This window comes from Ascaphus truei, chromosome 1 (genome assembly GCF_040206685.1).
Source record: "Ascaphus truei isolate aAscTru1 chromosome 1, aAscTru1.hap1, whole genome shotgun sequence".
NCBI lineage: Eukaryota > Metazoa > Chordata > Amphibia > Anura > Ascaphidae > Ascaphus > Ascaphus truei.
Window position 1 is genome coordinate 265,549,360 of NC_134483.1, and position 23,105 is coordinate 265,572,464.

Genomic DNA, 23,105 nt, shown 5'->3' on the forward strand with positions numbered 1-23,105 from the left:
GTCACGCGTCATCGGGTGTCAGCGCCCCCTGCACGCGCGACCAGGGCTCCCCGAGGGAGCCCTGGTGTCCCGCGATGTGGGGGACGGCGGCAGGGGGTTCCGGGGGACCCGGCGGACCCGGCAGCGGTAGGGAGAGCGCCCCGATCGGAGGGCGCTCTTCCGCTGCTTTGGCGCGTGCCCGGCACCCTCCGGCGCGCGCCCGGCACCCTCCGGCGCGCGCCAGGTTACTGCTGCGGCCGAGAACGGGCAAATGCTCGAATAAACTCGGCCGCAGCAGTAATAGAAATGTAAATAAGCAATAAAAATAATACAAAGAAATCATCCAGGAAACCTAGTATACCAAACAAAGCCTCTGGAATAATGTCCAAGGGCGATACAAGGTAGAAAAATGCTCCAAGTAGGCAGAGGGCAATTCTTATGCGAAACATCCAAAAGAGGCCACCAACTGAAAACATCTCCCGGAAAGCATGGCGCAGTAAAGTGGGCAAGTCCATAATTCTTTCCATGAGCTAGAAAATTGCAAATAATACTCTGTCACTGTTAATTTGAGTTTATTCTTACTATTAATCATTATGAGATTACAGAACTCACAGCAGCAACATACATTTCCTCCTCCCCACATCATAATCTCAAGGCACTTAATTTACTGCAAATATTTTTCTGAACAAATATCGGAAATATAAATACAAATTAAGGATATTAAGACTTATTCACAAAGAATTATATGAAGACTATAAATTCTTCTAATGTCATAACATTTAGTAATATAATAGTAAATAGTAAAAAGTAAATAGTAATGGCTATCAATTTAGCAAATTGATTGCCGATTTTCAATATTAATGTACAATTTACCACTCAACAGTAATCCAAAAAGTATTATCTTCTTCTTCTTACTTACAGAACGAGGTTGTCCAGAAAATCTTCGATTATAACCATTGACCTCCTGAAATACCTCTAGTGCATCTTGCTGTTGATTTTCTTCAAACATTGGAAAAAGTAAGGTTACCTGCACAAACAAATTTCAATATTTCTTTAATAAAATGTTACTGAAAATAAAATAATTTTCAAAGAATAACTTTTAAAATGTAAATATCCTACCAATGTGAGAAAACAAGTTTATGTAAATGTTTGGCAATTAAACAGACAAGCAAAAAAGAAGGGTTTTTTTTGTTTAACATTGCGCGCAAATATAAAGAAAACCTACAGTACAGCCAAAGTTATTTTTCAAACCCATCCCTTTCTTCTGTCTATAGCTCTCATCTATGCCCCATTTTCTCTCCCTCCTCTATCACCCTGTTTTGTCACCTTCCCTCCTTTCTTCCAAGGTACCTCCCTAAACCACCTGCAAAAAAAAATGGCTTTCTATAAACTAAAAGCATAAGGGGTCATTGGGTCTCAGGAACAGTACTGAGACTTTTGCTGTTACCACCCCAGAGCTGTCTGAACGCCAGCTGTACTTTGCTCTTCTTTTTGGTCATGGGCAATGCTGAATCAGGAGACTATTTTTGTAGTTCTAGATGTGGAAACAAAAAAGGAGTTCAGCAGCACCCCAAGACTTTGAGAAACCCTGCAGACAGGCACAGACAGACGGCACAGACAGATACAGAGAGACAGACAGGTACAGAGAGACAGAGACAGGCAGACAGGCAGACAGGCAGAGAGAGACAGACAGGCACAGAGTGTAAGACGGGCTCCAGAGACACCCTTTCTTGATTCTCAAGGTGAATGTTTGGTTGTTTACTCCTGATTAACTAATGAAAAATAAAATGTTGAGACCTTTCTGATATCCCAACAGAATGAATTTATATATATATATATATATGTAGCGGTCATGTAAAATGCCTACAGTCATCTCTCCTGCTGGCAGTAAGGCCTGGTAAGTGTGGGCATGCCAGTATTAATCATGGAGGTTTCCCCTCACACCCTGGTGGGGTGCCCTGTGTATGGCTGGGGCTAGTCACATGCTCTGACTCCATGGTTAGTGATGTCAGAGGTGTGTCAGTCTCAGAAGCTTACATAAGGCACAGCACTGTGTTCTAAAAGTTAGTTCAGTTGGAGGAAGGAGTTCAGCTAAGAGGAGTAGTTCAAGTTCTGTCAGAAGTGTCAGTTATGTTATAGTAACTCCATGGGAGACTGTGTCCAGGGACCTGGCACAGGACAGAGATTCCTGTGGGAATAGTGAATCCCTGATCTAGGTGATATACCTAACTAAAGGGAGCACGGGCGAGATGATCGGCTGAATATACCCCATTGTGGAGGGCAGCTATGCCCGCCGTGTCAATAAAGATGGAGCTGATCAGAGAAACCCCTGTGTGTGAGAGTACAATGATTTCACAGGAGGTTGCACCACCGAGGAGTTCCTCGTCAGGATCATCCCCATGCGGACGCAGGGACCCTGGTGAGGTGGAGGCGCTGCACTGGAACTAGGTGAGACTCAGCACACTACCTCAGCTGCCTGTCTGGACGGGTCCTCCCCACACACCATCATGCGGGAGACTCAGGAGTCCTGTAGCCAACAGGTGCACCACCAGACACTACCACCATGTAATGGGGACCGGTTAGACCACAGGGGCCAATGTGAGATTGGGTGGGTCAGGCCGGGCCAGAAATACCGTTACATTTGGAGGCGAGCTGCTGAGATCAGATCTGTCAACAGGACAGGCTCTAGCTAGGCACACTGGGAAACAGGGAGAGTGTCTGCTGCCACTTTGTGCTGCGTAGGGACGGACCTAGGGGTAGTCAGGGGGCTGACTGGATATTGTCAGTTCGCAGGGACAACCTAGGGGCCTGAAGGGAGTGAGGGGTCTGGAGCCGGGCTATAGCTGACCGAGTCACCTTGAGGCAGTGCTAGTTGGTAGGATGCCTAAAGGGATAGCCTGTTAACATGGTCAGGAGTCCTGGAGAGGGTCTGCGCTAGGCTGACCAAGACAGGTAGACGCCCCAAGTACTGCATGGCAGAGCCAGAGTACCTAGCCCATTCCAGACACTCACCGTAGGGAGCACAGACTGGGAGGAAGGAGTCACAGCAGACACTGAGAGAGTGAACCTAGCCTGAGGTAGTGCAACACTGGGTCACACCTAGATAAGGTACACATGTGGTGGTGCATCTGAAGCTAATCTTTGTTGTACCGGTGTGGCGGCTGCCCCGCAGAGTGGAGCCCCATGTACGATAACTGTTACGAGAGAGTGGAGGATCCGCGTGGTGTGGAGAACATGAAATGGCGGACAGAGGCTGATGGGGAGGGCACCCGTGGCGTGCAACCCACTGAAGAGCAGACTGTCGCTGAATTGTCATTAACGAATCTGCTCTGGAGCGGAGCGAAGGCCGTGGCTGCCCCGTTTTTATCCTGCCTGGGACAGCGAGGGGCCACCCTTGAAGAGTGTGAGGACATTGTAATAATTGGGGGAGAACCCCCCGAGGAGAGCAAACAAATGGACTTTTTGGGCTTAAAAGTCAACCAAAATGGCGGTTCCCGCTTGCTAGGGAAACCGCATGGGCCAGGCGCAGAAAAAATGGCTGATGCAGGACTTGCAAGGAGCTGGCCGGGAATGGCGCGAACAGCAGAGCCCCGCCCTGATGGGGGGCATGGCGCGAAAGCTATGGCTGCGCCGGGATGGACAGTGACTAATTCAGCCCCTGTGCTGAGTCAACCGCTAAGTCTATGGGACCCTCCCCTGATTTCTACCAGGGGGAGTGACTTTCAACTATGGCCTGTGGGGATGCACCCACTGGGCCCAGGGACTGACATTCAGACGGCGCCACTACAAAAAGTAGTTCCGGCCGTGGAGGTGATTTGCAAGAAAGGGTACCTTGCGCAAAAAGCTGCTGCAAGGAGAAGGCGGGAACTAGCCGCGGGAAAAGACTCCAGCTCTGAGGAGGAAACTGGCGCGAAAACGCAGACCGCGCCCACCAGGACTGAGAAAGGCGCGGCCTTTATTAAGGGGCATGATATTCCCCTGTGGGACCCGCCCATTATTGCAACCCCTGGGGGCGGGTTCCAACTCTGTCAGAGAAGGGAGGAGCCGAAGCAGGGAGTGGCGGATCCAGCAACTTCCACCAGTCAGTTGCGAGGAACCACTGAGAAGAAGAGACCTGTACAGGAAGTAACTCCTGTGCAAAGAATGGCCTGCTCCTCCACTGTGGGAACAATGGTCTCTACACAGCCCTACTCAGTGCCCGGCGGGGTGCTAGTGGTGAGGGTGGCCAATACCGAGACGGTGGTCGAGCTCTGCCTACAATGCGGGCTGCCCAGAGGCACTGTCAATACGGCGGCACGTTGCCCTCATTGTGGGACATTGTACCTGTGGCCTATGCCCACATTTATCCCTATACAGCCTGCTGACCCCCCGGCGGACGTGACAAGGCGCTCCGCCGAGTCCCCGGGCGCGCTATGGATCAACCGCGCGAGTCCCGGAGACAAGGGACTGGAGCCGGTCAAGTCGGCTGGGTCACTGGCGATCGAGGCGGCTGAATCAACCCCCGCATTCGGGGAAAAGAGACTGTCACCCCGCCCGGAGACCCCTAAGTCTGGAAAAGGGGATTACTCGGACGAGGACCTCCGTGAGCTGGCGGTGGTAAAAGCGGAGCTGAAAAAGCAGACCGGGAGAACGACACCCCGTGGGGTGAGTGGCAGGACGTCCCCCGCAGATCGGCGATCCGACCGACGGAGTCCCGCCATCCCAGGACCTGGCGGAGACGGGAGAGAGACGCCTACACCCCTGCGGACGGGTAAGCCAAACAGCCCTATATCTTACCTGGTCACAACAGACGGCGAAGCGCTGGAAGGGCCGCGCCAGGCCCAAAGCGCACGTGGAGGGACGGCATCACTTCCAGTGGCGACGGCGGAGCAACCGGATGTCGTCATAGAGGAAGAGATCCCGCATGGGGGTCCCACGCGAGATGGCGACGCTTCCGGTTCCGGGGAGGACGGCACTTCCGGTGGTGGCGGCGGAACCCAGGAAGAAGAAGCAGCGACGCTTCGGCGATCGGGGGAAGGTCCCCGATCACTTACAAGGCCCAGAAATTGGAGAGACGATCTCAGGACTGAGGAGGGTGAGACATCATCCTTGGATCAGTCCACGGACAGTCAGGAGCGGGTAATGACCCCGTGGGGTCCTGTCCCGTGCCCCTATGCCCAACCCCATGCCCTAGATAATACCCCTACCCCCATCACACGGTCACCGGGTTCACCGCCTAGCCTGGAGTATGTGGACAATTCACCGGGGGGAAAGGGAAGATGGACTGGGGAAAGGCAGCGCAGTGGCGCTACGGAGGGCGATTCACGGGGAGGGGGAGAGTTGAGTGTGGCCACAACCGCACCCCAACCAGTGGTAAAGGCCCTGGGGTCCTCGAGATGGTTTTCACCGCGATCCGCGCGGTCTTCAGGGGTATTCTCCCTAGATGACGACAGGGAGTCAGGGCCGAATCCATTTAAGGAGACCCGTTGGTGGGCCCCATTAGTACCAAGGGTACTCCGCTTGGATGGACCGTACTCGGTTCCTCATCCGGCGGGGGGACGTGGTGGACTATTGGTGGGCTGTGGGAGAATTCACCCCAGAACAGAGAGATAGGGAATTGCAGGAGCGCTGGTATCAGATAGAACATCTGGAAATAGAGCCTATGGGTCCTAGCATATTGTCAGACCCTGTGGATCCTGACGAACCCCTATCATGGGTGCTACCTGGGAGGGCAGGTAAGGCTGACCTGACCAGAATTAGTAGGGCCGAGCGGGCAATAATGGCTCGTTACAAATCATCCCACGGGTTGGAGTACCCGTACGTCCCTGAGCCTCTCATGGACGAAATAGAGGACAACCGGGATAGGTGGCTGAAGGAAAATATAGAGATGCACCTAGTCAGCAAAGGGAATGCCGTAGTGGGAAAGAAGGCCGAGGAACGGATAGAACATTTAATCCGTATATGGGCCATTGGGAGAAATATCCATAAACATAAAGTGACGTATAGACCGGAAAGGGGATTACCTAGGCATTATTCGGTTACGGTTCTGGATATGGGAGGTAGGGAAGTGAGAAAACCTGACCCGTTTCACTATTTTTAGGAGGTACTGTACATCACGCGGGTCTGTGGCTGCTGGTCGGGGCGGGCTTGGCGGATGACTGTGTTCATTTGTACTGCATTATGTGAAAATTTGTGTGATGTTGATTATGTTTTCTGTTGCAGTGCTTCCTGGAAAGAGGTATCTAAATTTAGGTCCCAGCGAGGACGATGGGATTCACCAGGGGGAGAATGTAGCGGCATGTAAAATGCCTACAGTCATCTCTCCTGCTGGCAGTAAGGCCTGGTAAGTGTGGGCATGCCAGTATTAATCATGGAGGTTTCCCCTCACACCCTGGTGGGGTGCCCTGTGTATGGCTGGGGCTAGTCACATGCTCTGACTCCATGGTTAGTGATGTCAGAGGTGTGTCAGTCTCAGAAGCTTACATAAGGCACAGCACTGTGTTCTAAAAGTTAGTTCAGTTGGAGGAAGGAGTTCAGCTAAGAGGAGTAGTTCAAGTTCTGCCAGAAGTGTCAGTTACAGCACCGACATTGTTTATTGCACTAAATCACGGCGGCACGCCGAGATCTACCCCAGCTGCCGCCAGTAACAACCGCGCGCCGCCGCGTTTCCCCCACGCACCCCCCCTCCACTTCGCGCGCAATTTAAGTTTAAAACTTCAGCTCTAAACAGTACAACACTGCCCCTCTGCTTCCCCGCACCCCCGCTTACCTTCATTTGATCTCCAGGGGTGTCGGGGAAGACGGGGAAGCCGGGCGCGCATGTTACTGTGACGTCATAGTGCGCCGACACGCGCCGCGGCTACCCGCTTCCCAGACGCATGCAGCCGGCGGCTTTTGCTGCAATAAACAATGTCGCTACTGTATGTTATAGTAACTCCATGGGAGACTGTGTCCAGGGACCTGGCACAGGACAGAGATTCCTGTGGGAATAGTGAATCCCTGATCTAGGTGATATACCTAACTAAAGGGAGCACGGGCGAGATGATCGGCTGAATATACCCCATTGTGGAGGGCAGCTATGCCCGCCGTGTCAATAAAGATGGAGCTGATCAGAGAAACCCCTGTGTGTGAGAGTACAATGATTTCACAGGAGGTTGCACCACCGAGGAGTTCCTCGTCAGGATCATCCCCATGCGGACGCAGGGACCCTGGTGAGGTGGAGGCGCTGCACTGGAACTAGGTGAGACTCAGCACACTACCTCAGCTGCCTGTCTGGACGGGTCCTCCCCACACACCATCATGTGGGAGACTCAGGAGTCCTGTAGCCAACAGGTGCACCACCAGACACTACCACCATGTAATGGGGACCGGTTAGACCACAGGGGCCAATGTGAGATTGGGTGGGTCAGGCCGGGCCAGAAATACCGTTACACACATATACATATATATATATATATATATATATATATATATATATATATAACATAATACTGAGTTAAGTTATGGTGAGTAAAAAAAGTGACAAAAACCCTCCATAGGAAAGCAAATATAACTGTATGCTCATCTGCATGTCTTAGGCAGGTCTGCAACCCTGCCTTTCCCCATTATCACCCAGCATACAGCACTTCCACTGCAGCAAGGGATTCTGGGAAATGACATGCAAATGAGCACACAGTGTCACTTTTTGCCTCAATAACCATTTTTAACATGGTTCCCTATAGGCTTAAGCTTGCTGCATGGTCACAACTTTGAGCACAGCCAGGGTTAAGGTGCATACCCAGAAAACCACCCACAGACAGCTTTTTCTTTTTTTTGTAGCCCGGGTGGTGAAAAAGTGATTCCACCTCAAAAACTGTGCTCGTGATCCACGCTGTGAGATCAGGTGCGCTCCACTTGTGACTATAGGCTTCCGGAGAGCTGCAAGTCCATGAAATAGTCAGTCCTCTTCAGCCACGAGGGCCAGGAAAAGTTCTGATGTTACACCGACGTCGTCATCTGAAGAATCCGACGTCCATCCGGTTCCCTCCTAGTGCAGCAGACGCCGCAGGAGGGTCCAAGTCTTTAGGGCTTTCGGCTGACGCCTACTCGCCCACCGCAATCTTCTCCCGAGGGATGGCGACCACCGACCAACACACAGTCTTGCATTCTCCGAAGAAAATTAGGTGACTGATAACCCAAAAAAAAAGGAAAACAAATTGATGGTGCGAGTGCTCCAGTGCGCTGTGTGATGCAGTGCAGGAGGTGCTCAAATGAAACGTCAAAAATAAGTGTGCACAAGTGCACGCCAGACCTGGAAGCCTGGCGGGTAAAAAAATAGTGGCGAACCCCTCAGCGGAAGGCGATAAGGGGTGCCAGTGCAGAAAATGTAGGGTTGTGCAAATTATCCGTGCCATGTCAAATGCTGTGCAGCGTGCAGCAAATGACTCCGCCAGGTCAACCACTCCTGGGGTGCCGTGATAAGATAGCCCGGGCTACATATCCGCCTTCCCGGCCATGACCAGAGGTCCAAGTGTGACTACTACCCACAGACAGCTTTTTTGTTTTGAAAATTCTTTTATTATGCAGCGAATCTTTACAACAAGATTATAACAGTACATAAATAATTTTCCAAACGAAAAAAAAACCGCGACGTTAACAACGGCGCAGTGCATATCCCACACAACTCACATACATTTTTATTAATGGTTTCCCCAAAAGTAAAAAAACTGTGACGAACACGGCGGTGCAGTGCATTTATACGTATGCACCGCACCACAGACATGACATATCATACACACATTATCTCTAACTTTATTGCACAGAAAAACTTTTGGGGCGGGGGAGTAAGGGGGGTGGGGGGTGGGGAGGGGGGCGTTTAGTCCTCCTCCTCAGTGCCGTCAAAGATGGAATAGTCCTTGAGCAGGCTGTGGAGCAGCCTGCGACAGTCCTGTACCGACATCCTCTTCTTCCCCTTGATCAAACGTTGCCTGGCGAATAGTAAAACGTCCTTGAAACAGCACATTAGACGCCAACCGGCTTCGATTGCGTCCTCTGTGTGTGTTCCTGTGAAAAGTCCGTGGAACACCGAGTAGTACGTGATGCACTTCCTCGGTATACAGTCCTTTAAGTCAGTGTCCAGCGCGCGCAGCAAGGCCTGCGCAAAGGGGCAGTTCCAGAAGAGGTGTATGATGCTTTCCTCCACTGGGTTGCACCTGGGGGAGTGCCTCACGAGGCTGAGTTTACTCTGGTACTTGTCCGCATTCACAGGGAGTCCCCCGTGTATGGCCTGCCAAGCAATGTCTTTGTGTTTGTTCATTAGTCTTTTCGATGCCACATTCCTCCACACCGTTCCAAAAGGTGTTGGGGTGGAGACCTGGGACCGATTCCATGATGTCTTTAGCCCTGATCATTTTGTAGATGACCTTGGGTTTCCACAGGTCTGGTTTTACTCCCTCCAGATTGTTCTGCCTCACAAACTTCTTCACGTCCTTGTAGGACCAGGGCGTGCGCCAGCTGTAAGGGATGGAGCTGTCCCACTTGTCCCACCCAGTGCTCTCCAGAGCGGCAGGAGTAGGAGGCGGGACATAGAGTAGCCAGAGGAGTCTTTGTCGCAGTCTCTCAGGGTGATCCGCACGCAGTTGCTTACAAAGAAGGCGCGCAGCATAGTGGGGATGTCGGGGATTCCTCTACCCCCCTTGTGCGGCTCTTTGTACATCACCTCGCGCTTTCCCCTCTCAAACTTGGCCCCCCAGACAAAGCGGAACACTGCCATGGAGATCTCCTGGCAGGTTCTGGTCGAAGGCGGGTATGCCTGGGCCACGTACTGCAGGACAGGGAGGATCTCGTTCAGCAGTACCAGCTTTTCCCCTCAATGGTGAGGGGTCTGAGGCGCCACAATCCAATCTTCTGCTTCACCTTGTTCAGCCTCTCGTTCCAGCTCTTCAGGGCAGCGGCCTCGCTCCCCACACCAAACCAGACTCCAAGGATTTGAATGAGGCCTGCTCTGATGGGGAAGGGGAGGGGGTCGGCAGTCAGGTTCCAAAGCCCAAATAGCTTGGTCTCTGACTTCCCGCAGTTGACTTTTGCTCCTGAAGCTTTCCCAAAATCCTCGCATGTCTGGACCAGCGTCTTCACCGACCGGCTATCTGCGCAGAAGATGGTGACGTCATCCATGTAGAGCGAGCACTTCACTTCGCGTCTCTGGGGTCCTGGCACGACGATCCCTCTGATCTCTGCGTCTCGTCTGATGCACTGGGCGAAGAGCTCTATACAACAGACAAAAAGGAGAGGTGAAAGAGGGCAGCCCTGCCTAACCCCTGAGAGGGCAGGGAAGGGGTTAGTCTTCCATCCGTTCACGATCGCCACACTGCAAATGTCAAGGTACATCAGGTTAACATAAGAACAGAACATCTCCCCCATCCCATACTCACGCAGCACCCTGCCCATGAAATCATGGGAGACACGGTCGAAGGCCTTCTCCTGATCAAGGGTGACCAGGGCCGCGTGTACACAGCGGTCTTTGATGTAGTGGACTGCGTCTCTGATTAGGGCGAGGCTGTCTACGATCCTGCGTCCGGGGATGCCGCACGTCTGGTCTGGGTTGATGATCTGGCTGATGACCTTCTTCAGTCTGTTCGCTAGGACTTTTGCTAGGATCTTGTAGTCCGCGTTCAGGAGCGAGATGGGACGCCAGTTCTTGAGGTCGCACCTCTCCCCCTTCCGTTTGTACAAGAGCGTCAGCATTCCTTCCCTCAGCGTTGGGGGCATCCTACCTTCTGCTTCCAGTTCCCTGTAAAGCTCGAGCAGGTCCGGGCCGATCAGGTCCCACAGCTTCGTGTATAACTCAGCTGGGATACCATATCCGCCCGGCGTCCTACCCGTCTTAAAGGATTTGGTTGCAGCGTGGAGCTCCTCCAGCGTCAGGGGGGCGTTCATGGCTGCTTTTCCTGCCGGATCGAATGTGTTTGTAATCCCTGACAGGAATTTGTCAGCCTGGTCTCGGTCTGATGCTTTTGGGGAGTAGAGGTCTTCATAGAAATCTTTCATGACTCCCATGACTTCCTCCTTCCCCTGCTGCACGTTGCCATCTTTGTCTCGCAGCTCCCTCAGGGGCATGTGGGCAGAGTGGAGTTTCTTGAAGAAGAAGGCATTGCATTTCTCCCCCCTCTCAAGGTTCTCCACCTTGGAACGGAAGATGATTCGTCTGGATTCCTCCTCAAAGTACTTTTGCAGGCTCTCCTTGGTTTCCTCCAGGTCGTCATCCAAGTTCCATCCGCAGCGTTTGAGGTCATGCAGGGACTGCAGCTTGCGCTGCAGGCCCTCGAACTCCCCCTTCCTCTCACACGCCAGGCGTCTGCCCTTTGCCTGCAGGAAGCAGCGGATCCTTATCTTCGTGAATTCCCACCACTCTGCAGTGCTGGGGAAACAGGCCTTTTCTTCTTTCCATGCTGTGTATGCTGTTCTCAGCTCCTCCATGATCTCCTCCCTTTCCAGCAGTGCGCAGTTCAGCTTCCAGGATCCTGGCCCTGGGGGGAAACCTCCTCCCAGGCGCCCCTGGAGATGAATGGCTCTGTGGTCAGAGAAATGTACTGCGACCATGGAGTGCTGTCTGTGCTGTACCTGCTTGGTGGTGAACAGGAAGTCAATCCGAGAACGCACGGAACCATTTGGGTGGCACCAAGAGTAGTTTGCGGCACCTGCTCCCATAGATCCCACTGCGTCCTTCAGGGATGCCTCCCCAATCATCGCCATGAGTAGCCTGGACGTCACATCTATCTTTGCTGATTTGCTGGGGGGCACGCGCCCCCCCACCTCAATCGTGCAGTTGAAATCCCCACCCATCACCACTGCCCTGGAGGTTGCGAGTCAAGGGCGAAGGTGCTGGAAAAGTTCCAAGCGCTCATTTCTCCGGGGGGCGGCGTACACATTGATGAGCCTAATCGGCTCCCCTGCCCACGAACCGTCTACGACCAGTAGTCTGCCGCAGACGAGTTCATGGACAGAATCAACAGTGAAACATCCCCCCCCGATCAAAATGGCTACACCCGCGTTCCTGCACCCGTTCCCCCCAGACCAGTAGGAGGGGACGTGAGACCACTGCCCGCTCAGGTGCCTGTAGGATCGAGAAAAAGGTAAGGCACATTCCTGTAGCATATACACATCACATTTCTGTAAAGAAAGGAATGTTAGTACTCTGGTACGTCTCATCCGCTCTCCTATGCTCCTTACGTTAATGGAGAAAATGTTAAAAGACGCCATTAGTTTAGGGATAAAGGGTTGGACAGACATGCAGTGATACTAGTTACCATCCTTGCTGGTGTGGGTGGTCTTGTTGATCTCCTCGCACAGCTGGACTAGCAGATCCATGGTTTGCCCAAGGTTGTCATGGAGGAGGAGGGTCTCTGCTGCCTCTCGCCCCTCTCTTATGAGCTCTTCCACGGTCACCAGTGTCTCGCTAGGTGGCTGTTCTAAAATGGCCGCCTGCTCCTCTGCAATGGCTGCCTCCTGCATCTCTGCTTCCTCCTCCTCCAGGTCGCTTTCAAGGTCACTGTCAGCATCGCTGGAAGTGGGTGAGTCGCCGATTTGCATTTGGGCTCTCTTCTGCTCCAGCCCCTGGTGCGGGCTATCCGTCTCAGGGGCTCTCCTCTTTATTCCCTGCTTCTCCGTTCCGGTCTGGGCTATGGGGGTGGTATCTGTAGCAAGGGAGGAAGAGGGAGGGGGTGCAACAGCCTCAGGGCTGGGGAGAGGTGTTACAGAGGGAGGGGCTGCAGCCTCATGGAGTGTGGGGGGGGGCTGCAGTGGAGGGTTGGGAGGAGGGGGCAAGGGGTGGTGGGTGGGCGGGGAGGGTTGGGGTAGGGGGGAGGGTGGGGGTTGCAGCAGCATTGGGTGTGGGAGGGAGTGTTGCTGCAGGGCTGAGGGTGGGAAGGGGTGGGGTGGGGGCTGCTACTGAAGGGGCAGCGGGCTCAGGAGCCGCAGCGGGCGCTGCTTGGGTGGCCTCCTTTTCCCTTTGCTCCTTCTGATATTTACCCCCTTGTGCCTTTACGGGTTGGTTTGCAGGGGGCTTCTTGGCTGCCTTCTGGGTTGCTGTCAGAGGCGCGCCCGGTGTTGCGCCTTTCGCCGCGGCCTCTGCGTAGCTCCTGACCCTCAGCTGGCAGTCCCGGAACATGGTGGTTGTCTCTCCGCACAGGTCGCAGGTTTTCTGGCGGGGACAATCCTTTGTTTCGTGTCCGGTGTTCTTGCAGTTTCTGCAGGCTTTCAGGGTGCACTGTTTCCACTGATGCCCCAGGTTCCCGCAATTACCGCAGGTCTGGGGCTGGTCAGGGTAAAAGATCCTCCCTGAGCTGCCCGCAAGTGAAAAACTGGGAGGGAGGTGGTGCAGCCGATCTGCCGCTTCTGGATTTGGCCACAAGCGAACTACCATGCTCCACTTTCCCACCCAGTACCCCAACTTGTCCTTGATCCTGCTTGGCTCCTTCACCACGGTGCAAGAGCACCGCAGAAAGGTAGCAATATCCTTTCCAGGGATATGGGGGTTCCTCACCGTCACAGTGATCCTCTTCTCGTCCCTCTGGATAGGGCAGTTCACGTCGAACTCTGAGAAGGGGACCTCCTGTTTCAGGGTCTGGAAAGCCTCCCAGTACCTCCTGCAGGCTCCCGCCGTGGCGAAGGTGACAAAAAACAGGCCACCCCTGAGGTCCTGGATGCTCAGGATCTCGTCCGGAGTAAAGCCTGCTTTGCTCACCAGCTCCTTGGCAAAGGTCTCAGCGTCCAATAGAGGGCGCTGTCCGTCGACCTCCCTCAGCTGCATCACCTCATCCAGGGATCCAGGCGGGGGATCCTCCTGTTGCTGCTGCTACCAGCTCCAGGGTTGGAGCTGGGGCCGCCGCTGCTGGTGCTGGCAGTGGGGGTGAGGCCGCTGGGGGTGGCAACGTCGCCTGAGCCGCTGGAGCTGGTTGCCACTGGGCCTCCTCCGTCCGTCTCCTGGCTGCTGGGGACCGTCTCCGGGTGTGCCGTGTGCTTCTCCTTCTTCATCTTCTTCTTCTTCTCCTTGTGCAGGGTGGTCCCGGCGGGCTCCATGGCAACCTCCATCCTCTTGATCTTAGCCAAAAACCCACCCAAAGACAGCTGTTTCAACCTTGATGGGACTCATCAGTGTGGGGTTGATTTTACTGGGAATGCAAGAGAGGCTATGGGATAGGCGAAACCATAATACTGAGTTAAGTTATGGTGAGTAAAAAAAGACACAAAGCTGTGACCATGCAGCAAGCTTAAGCCTATAGGGAACCATGTTAAAAATGGTTATTGAGGCAAAAAGTGACACTGTGTGCTCATTTGCATGTCATTTCCCAGAATCCCTTGCTGCAGTGGAAGTGCTGTATGCTGGGTGATAATGGGGAAAGGCGGGGTTGCAGACCTGCCTAAGACATGCAGATGAGCATACAGTTATATTTGCATATATATATATATATATATATATATATATATATATATATATATATATATATAAATATATATATATATAAATATATATAAATATATATATACTAGCTGAGAGACCCGGCATTGCCCGGGATGTGAACCGTGCTCACACTGACACACACTGCTCATTGTTCACACTGCACACTGCACACTGCACACACACACTGCACACTGCACACACACTGCTCATTGGTCGCACTGACGCACACTGCGCACACACAGCTCACAGTGATGCACACTGCACACACACTGGTCACACTGACACTGCACACACACACATACACAGCTCACTGCACACACTGCTCACACTGCACACACTGACACACACTGCATACTGCACACAAACTGCTCAATGGTCACACTGCACACTGCACACACAGTGCTCAGACTGACACACACTGCATACTGCACACACACTGCTCATTGGTCACACTGCACACACTGACACACTACTCATTGCTCACACTGCACACAGTGCACACACACTGCACACAGTGCACACACTGCACACACACTGCTCACACTGACACACACTGCACACTGCACACACACTGCTCACACTGCACACACAGTGGTCATTGCTCACACTGCACACACTGACATACTGCTCATTGCTCACACTGCGCAGTGCACCACACACACACACACACACACACACACACACACACACACACACACACACACACACACACACACACACACACACACACACACACACACACACACACACACACACACACACACACACAGTTACAGACAATCACAGACAGTTACACACACTCACACACAGTCACACACACTTACACACACTTTCACAGTTTCAAACAGTTTCACACAGTCATAGACACTTACACAGACTTATACACTCTCACACACTCTCACACTGTGAAACACTTACACACTGTCACACACAGTTACACACAGTCACAGACACTTACACACAGTTTCACACAGTCACAGACCCTCACACACAGTCTCACACAATTACACACACCAGCACAACACCCGCTCCCCCCCCTCCTCCTGAGCAGGCAGCGGGGACAACGGTGGGGAGAAGGTGAAGCGGGGACCAGAGGGGCATCCCCCCTCCCATCTCACGTCCCACGGCCTAGGGGGGAGCCGGGACCGGAGAGGCATCCCCCCTCCCATCTCACGTCCCGCGGCCTGTCACATGGTGACAGGGGGGAGCCGGGACCGGAGGGGCATCCCCCCTCCCATCTCACGTCCCGCGGCCTAGGGGGGAGCCGGGACTGGAGGGGCATCCCCCCTCCCATCTCACGTCCCGCGGCCTGTCACGCGGTGACAGGGGGGAGCCTGGACCGGAGGGGCATCCCCCCTCCCATCTCACGTCCCGCGGCCTAGGGGGGGAGCCGGGAGCGGAGGGGCAAGAGCAGCACGTAGCATGTGGAGGGGGGGGAGCTCACCCGTCCTGCCGCTGCCTCACTCATCTTGCCGCTGCCTCACTGATCCGGCCGCTGCCTCACTGATCCGGCCGCTCCCACGTGGATGTGAGGCGGGAGGCCGCGTGTTGTGGCCGCTCCCCTGCGTGTGTCCCGGGCGCTCGCTCCACTCCCCCGCTGACTGTAGCGGCACCGGGGTGTGAGCTTGGGGGGGGTGAGGTGTGTGTGAGCTTGGGGGGGGGGGTGGGAATGTGTGTGTGTGTGTGTGTGTACACGGGACTCCGGGTAAGTTCGGGCACAGGGAGGGTGGGGGGTGTGTGGAAGTTGAGGTGCGGTCCAGCAGACGGGGGAGAGTGAGGGGCACTGGGAGGGGATTGTGTGTGTGTGTCCCCGTCCGTGTCCGTGTCCGTGTCCGTGTGTGTGTGTGTCCCTGTGTGTGTGTGTCTCTGTGTGTCCTTTGGCCCGTCACTCCGCCTCAGGCCAATGAGAGGTGTGCGGGGGCGGGCCAAGGGACCAATGAGATTTCCCCTAGGGACACCGGACATCCAGGCAGGCAGGCATACAGTGCTTTCAATTATATAGTATAAGATATATATATATATATATATATATATATATATATATATATATATATATATATATATATATATATATATACACACATATACACACACACACTGTGGTTGACAAATCACCAAAAAATCTACTCGCCACACAAAAAAATCTACTCGCCACCTAATACCAAACGTGTGCTGCTTGGGCCAATATTTACTCGCCCGGGGGTTACATCCACTCGCCCGGGGCGAGCAAATGTATAGGTTTGTCGAACACTGTATATATGTACATATATATATATATATATATATATATATATATATATATATACACACAAATGTAATACATATATATATATATATATATATATATATATATATATATATATATATATATATATATATATATATATGTGTGTGTGTTCTTCAGTATTAGGTGATAAATTGTTAGTCCAAAAAAAAAAAGGTATGTCATAGGACAAGCTTTCAAGAGTTTTCCTCTCTTCCTCAAGTCAGCAATACCGATATACAAAGGTTTCTACAACTTAGAAAGGGGTTGAAAAAAAAAAAAGGAAGAATAAAGAACAGAGAGGCACTGGAAGGGTATTAAAACAGAGATAAGGAAGGTGAGAATTAGGGATGGGGGCGGGGGCTGTACATCCACAGCAGCACAGGGGTGGAAGATGATTCTGGGTGGGGAAGGTATAGTATTTGGACTAACAATATATATATATATATATATATATATATATATATATATATATATTTATTGAGAGAAAATAACACACTATGCCTACTGCTTTTGAAAAAATACCGTGTGCATTTGTTCTCCACATATGCCAAATTTCACAATATATTCTAAGCATTCCGACGTAACAATGGTCGTTAAATATTAGTCTATTTTAGTTTACTTTCTAAAATGGAGCTCTTTATATTTCCCCTAAACCTGGCCTAATAACGGGCGCCAGAGACAGATGGGCTCCAGAGACAGAGAGACAGGCAGAGAGAGACAGACAGCTGAAAGCTTCAATGCTACTGCTGAAACAAGTCAAGGAAACCATTATATAGCATAACTATATAACATTGCTTACTGTTTGCCGGCAGATAGGGCAACTGATGGCACCGAGCCATGAACCATACCTCCAGTATGCCATAATACATGGACCTGTAAAAAGAAAGCAGTATCTGCGTAACATAAATGTTGACATTTATATTAGCTATACAGGCATACTTTTGATGACATCTGCCAGTGCTTCAAAAACAGAGTAAAAAGTTTAGAAAACCAACTTCACCTCCCACTTTGTTGTGTCATTTTTTGTCTTGGCAACAAATCTTAAAGTAATTGGTAGGAAAAAACTGTTGCATAAAATGTCATAGATACATTTACACAGCACACAAATAAACATTACAGGCCTAGCAAAATGTATGTGCTCTTGCACAGTTAAGTTAGATCTATGCAAAAGAAAAGTCGTTAAATTATAAGTGATCAAAAAGCTGTGACTAACAATACTCAAATTCAGCCTGCATATTTTACACATTTCAATACATTGAATGCTTAGTGGCTTCAATACATACCTAAAACAATAGATATAAATTAAGTTGTTGTTGACAAAGCTCGTTGTTGTTGACAATGCTTGTTGTTGACATTTATCGTTAAAAAACCTTTTCATTTTAAACTTAGGAATGTGTTTACCGCAGAAAAGATGCCCACAGTTTGTTTCCACTGGAAATGTGGCCTGTTGTAAACAGACAGGACAAGACATGTCGGAGTAGAACTGATGTCGAGGTGGGGAAAGTGTTTCCTGCAAAGAAGTCAAAAATAAATAAATAAACTAATTAAGGAAATCCTATTTAAACAAGTCACAAAAAAGAATAAAAGATTGTACATCTAGTAACTTACCATTTAAGGTGCTCATGTGCTATAATATTGATCCATCACAGTTACGTATTTACCACCAAAATGTCATTTGTAAATCCCATCAATTGGTAAAACCCAAAGCGTTATACAGTTCAGCTGCTGACATACAGGACCGTGTGCAATGAATCCTGATACAGTACAGGCAGTCCTCGATTATCCGACACAATGCGTTACTCAAAATGGCGTTGTAAAGCGAAACACGTTTTCCCATAGGAACACTGTTTAAGTGAAAGGTTCTGTTCCTGAAGGCATTTTTAACACTAAAATACACCAAATATTTTATGCAGGCAATAAGATATGCAGCACACACATAAATTATATAGTGTATATACTGTATTATATATATAATATAACATAATAAATAATATATTATATAGTATAATATAATATTATATAGTATAATATTATACATATCCGCTCTTACGACACTTTGCAACGTTGTTTATGTGAATGTGTATATATATATATACACACATACACAACGTTGCAAAGCATCGTAAGAGCGTTGGATAAGCCATTTTGGCGTTGTAAAAATGAACATAGGTATGCATTGCATAGCGTTGGATAAGCCATTCGTTGTAAAGCGAAGCGTTGTAAAACGAGGACTGCCTGTACTAATGCATTCAGTGTTGTTAAAGTTGCAGTTCAGTCTTTTTTTTAAATTTTTTTTATTTTTTTACTTCAATAGCTTCATGTGTGCAATCTCTAATTACCTAAAGAACTGTAAAGCTGCAGGTCAATTCGTTGTCCATGTATTGATAGGCGAAATTTGGTGACATAATTATAGCTGGCATATGTTTTTCTTCTGCTTCTGTCTCTCAGTGGAAGCTCATGAATATTCATGAGCACTCCTGCACTGACATGTGCTAGAGGGAGGGCAGGGCTGACAAAGGGGTGTGCCAGGGCTTGTGACAGGACATGAAGGGGCAGTGCCTTAGCAAATGGCTGTTAAAATAGAATACAAGAAAATTGGTCTTTCAAAGTTGTTGTTTTTAAAACAGAAAATGCTAAAAGTATTTTTTCTTACTACAGAACTGATTTATTTAAAAAAAACCACACATGCAGGATATTGACTGAACTGCAGCTTTAAATATTACCTGAAATATAGGGACACAGAGTACGAGGCTATGCTTTTGGAAAAGTAATGTTAAAAAAATAGTTTACATAGCATCTACAGATCTAGCTAACTACTGCCTCTTTGTGAACTACAGAGGGGGAGTGGAATGACTAAAAGGTCATAATGTGTGCACCTTGCACTATACTAATGTGAAAGGAGGAAAAAACCTAAATGATATAACCTGTGTGATATAGGAACAAAAACTGCAATAAAGTGTATAAGTGGTGCTGGCAGGGAAAAGGTTAATGTTGATCAAAAAGATAAAGAAAAGCTCCCTGTACGCCGCACTAGAGATCACCTACTGCACCGACACACTTTATTCGAGCAAATACCCAGTATGTACCTGGCAGATACCTGGAATGCGCCGCTCCTCACCTCAGACAAGCCCCGTTGCATTTGCCTTCCCAGCCTGGGTTCATGCCTGGCTGACGGGCGGCTGATCTGTTAAATGATAATGATTAGGATTTAATAGGCTGCAATGCTTCGCGTGTCTATCAGATGGCATAAATTCCTGAATTGTAATGCAGTATATATATATATACTGTGCAGTATTGCAGCCAGCGGGAATAAAATGCTTCAATCCCTGCCTGGAAAATACCTCAATGCACTCGGGCAGAAAACAGTCACAAACCTCAATACACCCGGGTATACCCGAATTCGTGGGACTAGCCGAGCTCGAATAAAGTGTGTCGCCAGTGTATATCTATGTTAAAACTTAATATTTATTAGTAAACAGTTAAAATTTGTTTATTGCAGCAGTAATGTGAACCAAAGTAATTAAAATAATTGAAATAAAAACGGAGAGGTGAACTGTGTACCTAATAGAAATGACAGTGTAGAACAAAAACCACTATTGTCAATTAGAGTGTCCCACCACTATATAATTATACTAGAGGTGGTAGTGATTAAGCTACAATATTCTGTCATATGAAACCTACTCCTAGATGGTAGTGAGGGGTGTAACCTGAATTGATATGTACGCTTGGTTTGACAAGTAGATACAGTAATAGATCAGGTATACATACACATTTGTGCCAGACCGTCAGGTTCAATATTTAGTGAGCCTGTGGGTCTGTCATGGTGAACACTAGCAGTTGATGCAAGATCACAAAGTATGTGTCTTGTACTGTGAACCATGAACCATAATAGTTAAGGAGTAGTCAGAGTGTTGTGCTTCCTAATGAAGTCTCCGAAACACTCTGAAAGGAATAGGCAACAGACCTCTCCGATATAGCCAGCGTACTAGGTGGTAACGCTTAGCTTGCCCTTTTTGTTCTACACTGTCATTTCTATTAGGTACACAGTTCACCTCTCCGTTTTTATTTCAATTATTTTAATTACTTTGGTTCACATTACTGCTGCAATAAACAAATTTTAACTGTTTACTAATAAATATTAAGTTTTAACATAGATATAGGTGATCTCTAGTGCGGCGTACAGGGAGCTTTTCTTTATCTTTTTGATCAACTCTTTGTGAACTATACTAAAATAGGATAGGATGAAAAAATATATTAGGCACAATGTGTTAAAATGTTACAGAGAAGAAAAGTCAGATTTCTTAGTATATTAGAAGCAATTCTTCTTGTGCCTGCAAGGAGGTATTTTTATACTTTGCAATATACAGGTTTTAACCACATCAGAGGTGGCCCCTAATTAAAGTTCTCCCAATCCTGTGTACGATTTAAGATAGCTACCTGGGTGTGCCTACTGCCCATTAGAAAAAGTTGAAATCCCTGGAGTTCATGCATTTAATTGAATATCTAAAGTAATACTGCAAACATGTTTTACATCTGCAACTACCATAATCCAAGGTGTCATATCACCGGTAAAATATACCCCACCCTTGGGCTCTGGCCACTTTAAAGAAATGGGAAGCACAATTGAAGCAATTTATATAGCCTTTCATATTCTACTATCTAGCAGTTAAGATGAAGCCAAGAGTAAAGTTTTGAAGGGTAATGTAGATTACTTACTTGTTCATTTTGTAGCTGCTCTCTAATTGCTCTCACCCTTTCTTGATTCTCAGGGTGAATGTTTTGTTGTTCACTCCTGTTTAACAAATGAAAAATAAAATGTTGATACCTGTCTGATATCCTAACAGAAAAAAATAATAATAATAATTATATATATATATATATAATTTTAAGGATCAGAGAAAATAACACACTATGTTCTCACTATGCCCACTGCTTTTGAAAAAATACAGTGTGCATTTGTTCTCCACATATGCCAAATTTCACAATATATTCTAAGCATTCAGACGTAACAATGGTCGTCAAATATTAGTCTATTTTAGTTTAGACTTTCTAAAATTGAGCTCTTTATATTTCCCCTAAACCTGGCCTAACATCACCTTTTCCATCAGAGTAAACGGTACTACCATCTGCACTGTCGCCAAAGGACGTTGCCTAGAATTGACCTTTCCTTCTCTATTCATGGCATGGCTAAAATTTGCCACTGCCCCCTCTGTAACATTGCCAAGATCCACCCTTTCCTCTGTCAATCTACTACTAAAACTCTAATACAGGGGAGCGCAAACTTTTGAAGCTGCGCCCCACTGTCTTTCCTTTCCTGGATCTCGCCCCCCCCCCCCCTACCTTGTATCCGCATTAAATGACTCTGCGGAGTCATGTCACGTAACCAGCGATGTCATGACGTGTGTGATGTCACGTCACATGGCCCATGGCATCATTTGATGCCGCGCTGCCATGGCGAGGCATCACACAGTGATATACAGATATACAGTGATGTACTCTCGACGCAAAACGATTGGCAGCCAACCCATCGAACCCGCAGACCACCTCCTCCCATACGCTTCGACGACCCTGCCGCCGCTGTCCCGGAAATCTTCAGCCCGTATTCTCCACCCCTCGTCCTCGACGCTGCCGCCGCCCTCCCGGAAACCCATAGGCCATCTTCTCCAGTTCTATCCGACGACGCTGCTGCTGGTGCCTCTGAAATCCACGGGTCACTTTCTCCTTTGCTCTTAGACGACTGCTTCTCGCCCGGAAATCCAAAGGTCACTTTCTCCATCCCTCTTCGACGACGCTGCCGCTTCTCCTCTACCGGATATCCACAGGTCACCTCCTCCACCCTTCTTCGACGACACTGCCGCTTCTGTCCATGGAAGCCCCATCTCATCCTCCATTGCACCCATCCACCCAGATGTCCACATACCATGCACAAGAAGCAGCTCGTTAGACCGGTTGCTGAATGGGATAAGTGTGGATATCCCCGGGAACTCTATTGTGCTGGGAAAGATAGATCTGCTTCTGGAGACATGCTAAATGTGGAGCAATGGATGCTACGTATGGATCAACGGATGCTAGATATAGATCAACGGATGCAACATATGGATCAACGGATGGATCGACGAATGGAGAAGATAGTTGCTGACATAGCGGGTATACATCATTTGCTCGGTGTTCATGCCCCTGTTTCCCCGACGCCGGAGCAGGAGGGTGACATGGGTGTGATGAATGGGAGCATCTGCCCCCTTCCATCACCAAGCGCACCCCCTCCACCAGCAGATGTAGTGTACATGTATGACGTTCAGGAGGACATGACAACCCCGTCAAGACCACGCCAGGAGACAACACGGCGACCAAGACCAGAGGAAAGCTTCCTCCAAGACACCCTACCATCGCCCGTCGCCTCAAGCACACCCGCTCCCAAAAGACCTACATTCGCTCACATCGATA

The 23,105-nt window shown here is 49.5% G+C and overlaps 1 protein-coding gene across 1 annotated transcript; it reads right to left on the reverse strand.

Moving 5' to 3' along the window:
* Positions 1-224: 224 nt before the first annotated feature.
* On the reverse strand, positions 225-21,489 carry LOC142496077 (E3 ubiquitin-protein ligase RNF170-like). Its single transcript, XM_075602484.1, has 5 exons — positions 21,378-21,489; positions 18,063-18,171; positions 17,461-17,534; positions 899-1,006; positions 225-509 (listed from the first exon to the last, which is right to left on the reverse strand). Exons 2-5 carry the CDS (start codon positions 18,130-18,132, stop codon positions 225-227), a joined length of 537 nt encoding a protein of 178 aa, XP_075458599.1. The 5' UTR covers positions 18,133-18,171; positions 21,378-21,489.
* Between the last annotated feature and the right edge of the window lie 1,616 nt (positions 21,490-23,105).

Excerpts from the sequence above, each read along its gene's own strand:
- LOC142496077 (XM_075602484.1), bottom strand. The coding sequence starts at position 18,132 with ATGTCTTGTCCTGTCTGTTTACAACAGGCCACATTTCCAGTGGAAACA. Across the intron at positions 17,535-18,062 it reads CTGTGGGCATCTTTTCTGCG|GTCCATGTATTATGGCATAC; the intron begins GTAAACACATTC and ends TTCTTTTTACAG. Across the intron at positions 1,007-17,460 it reads GCCCTATCTGCCGGCAAACA|GTAACCTTACTTTTTCCAAT; the intron begins GTAAGCAATGTT and ends TTGTTTGTGCAG.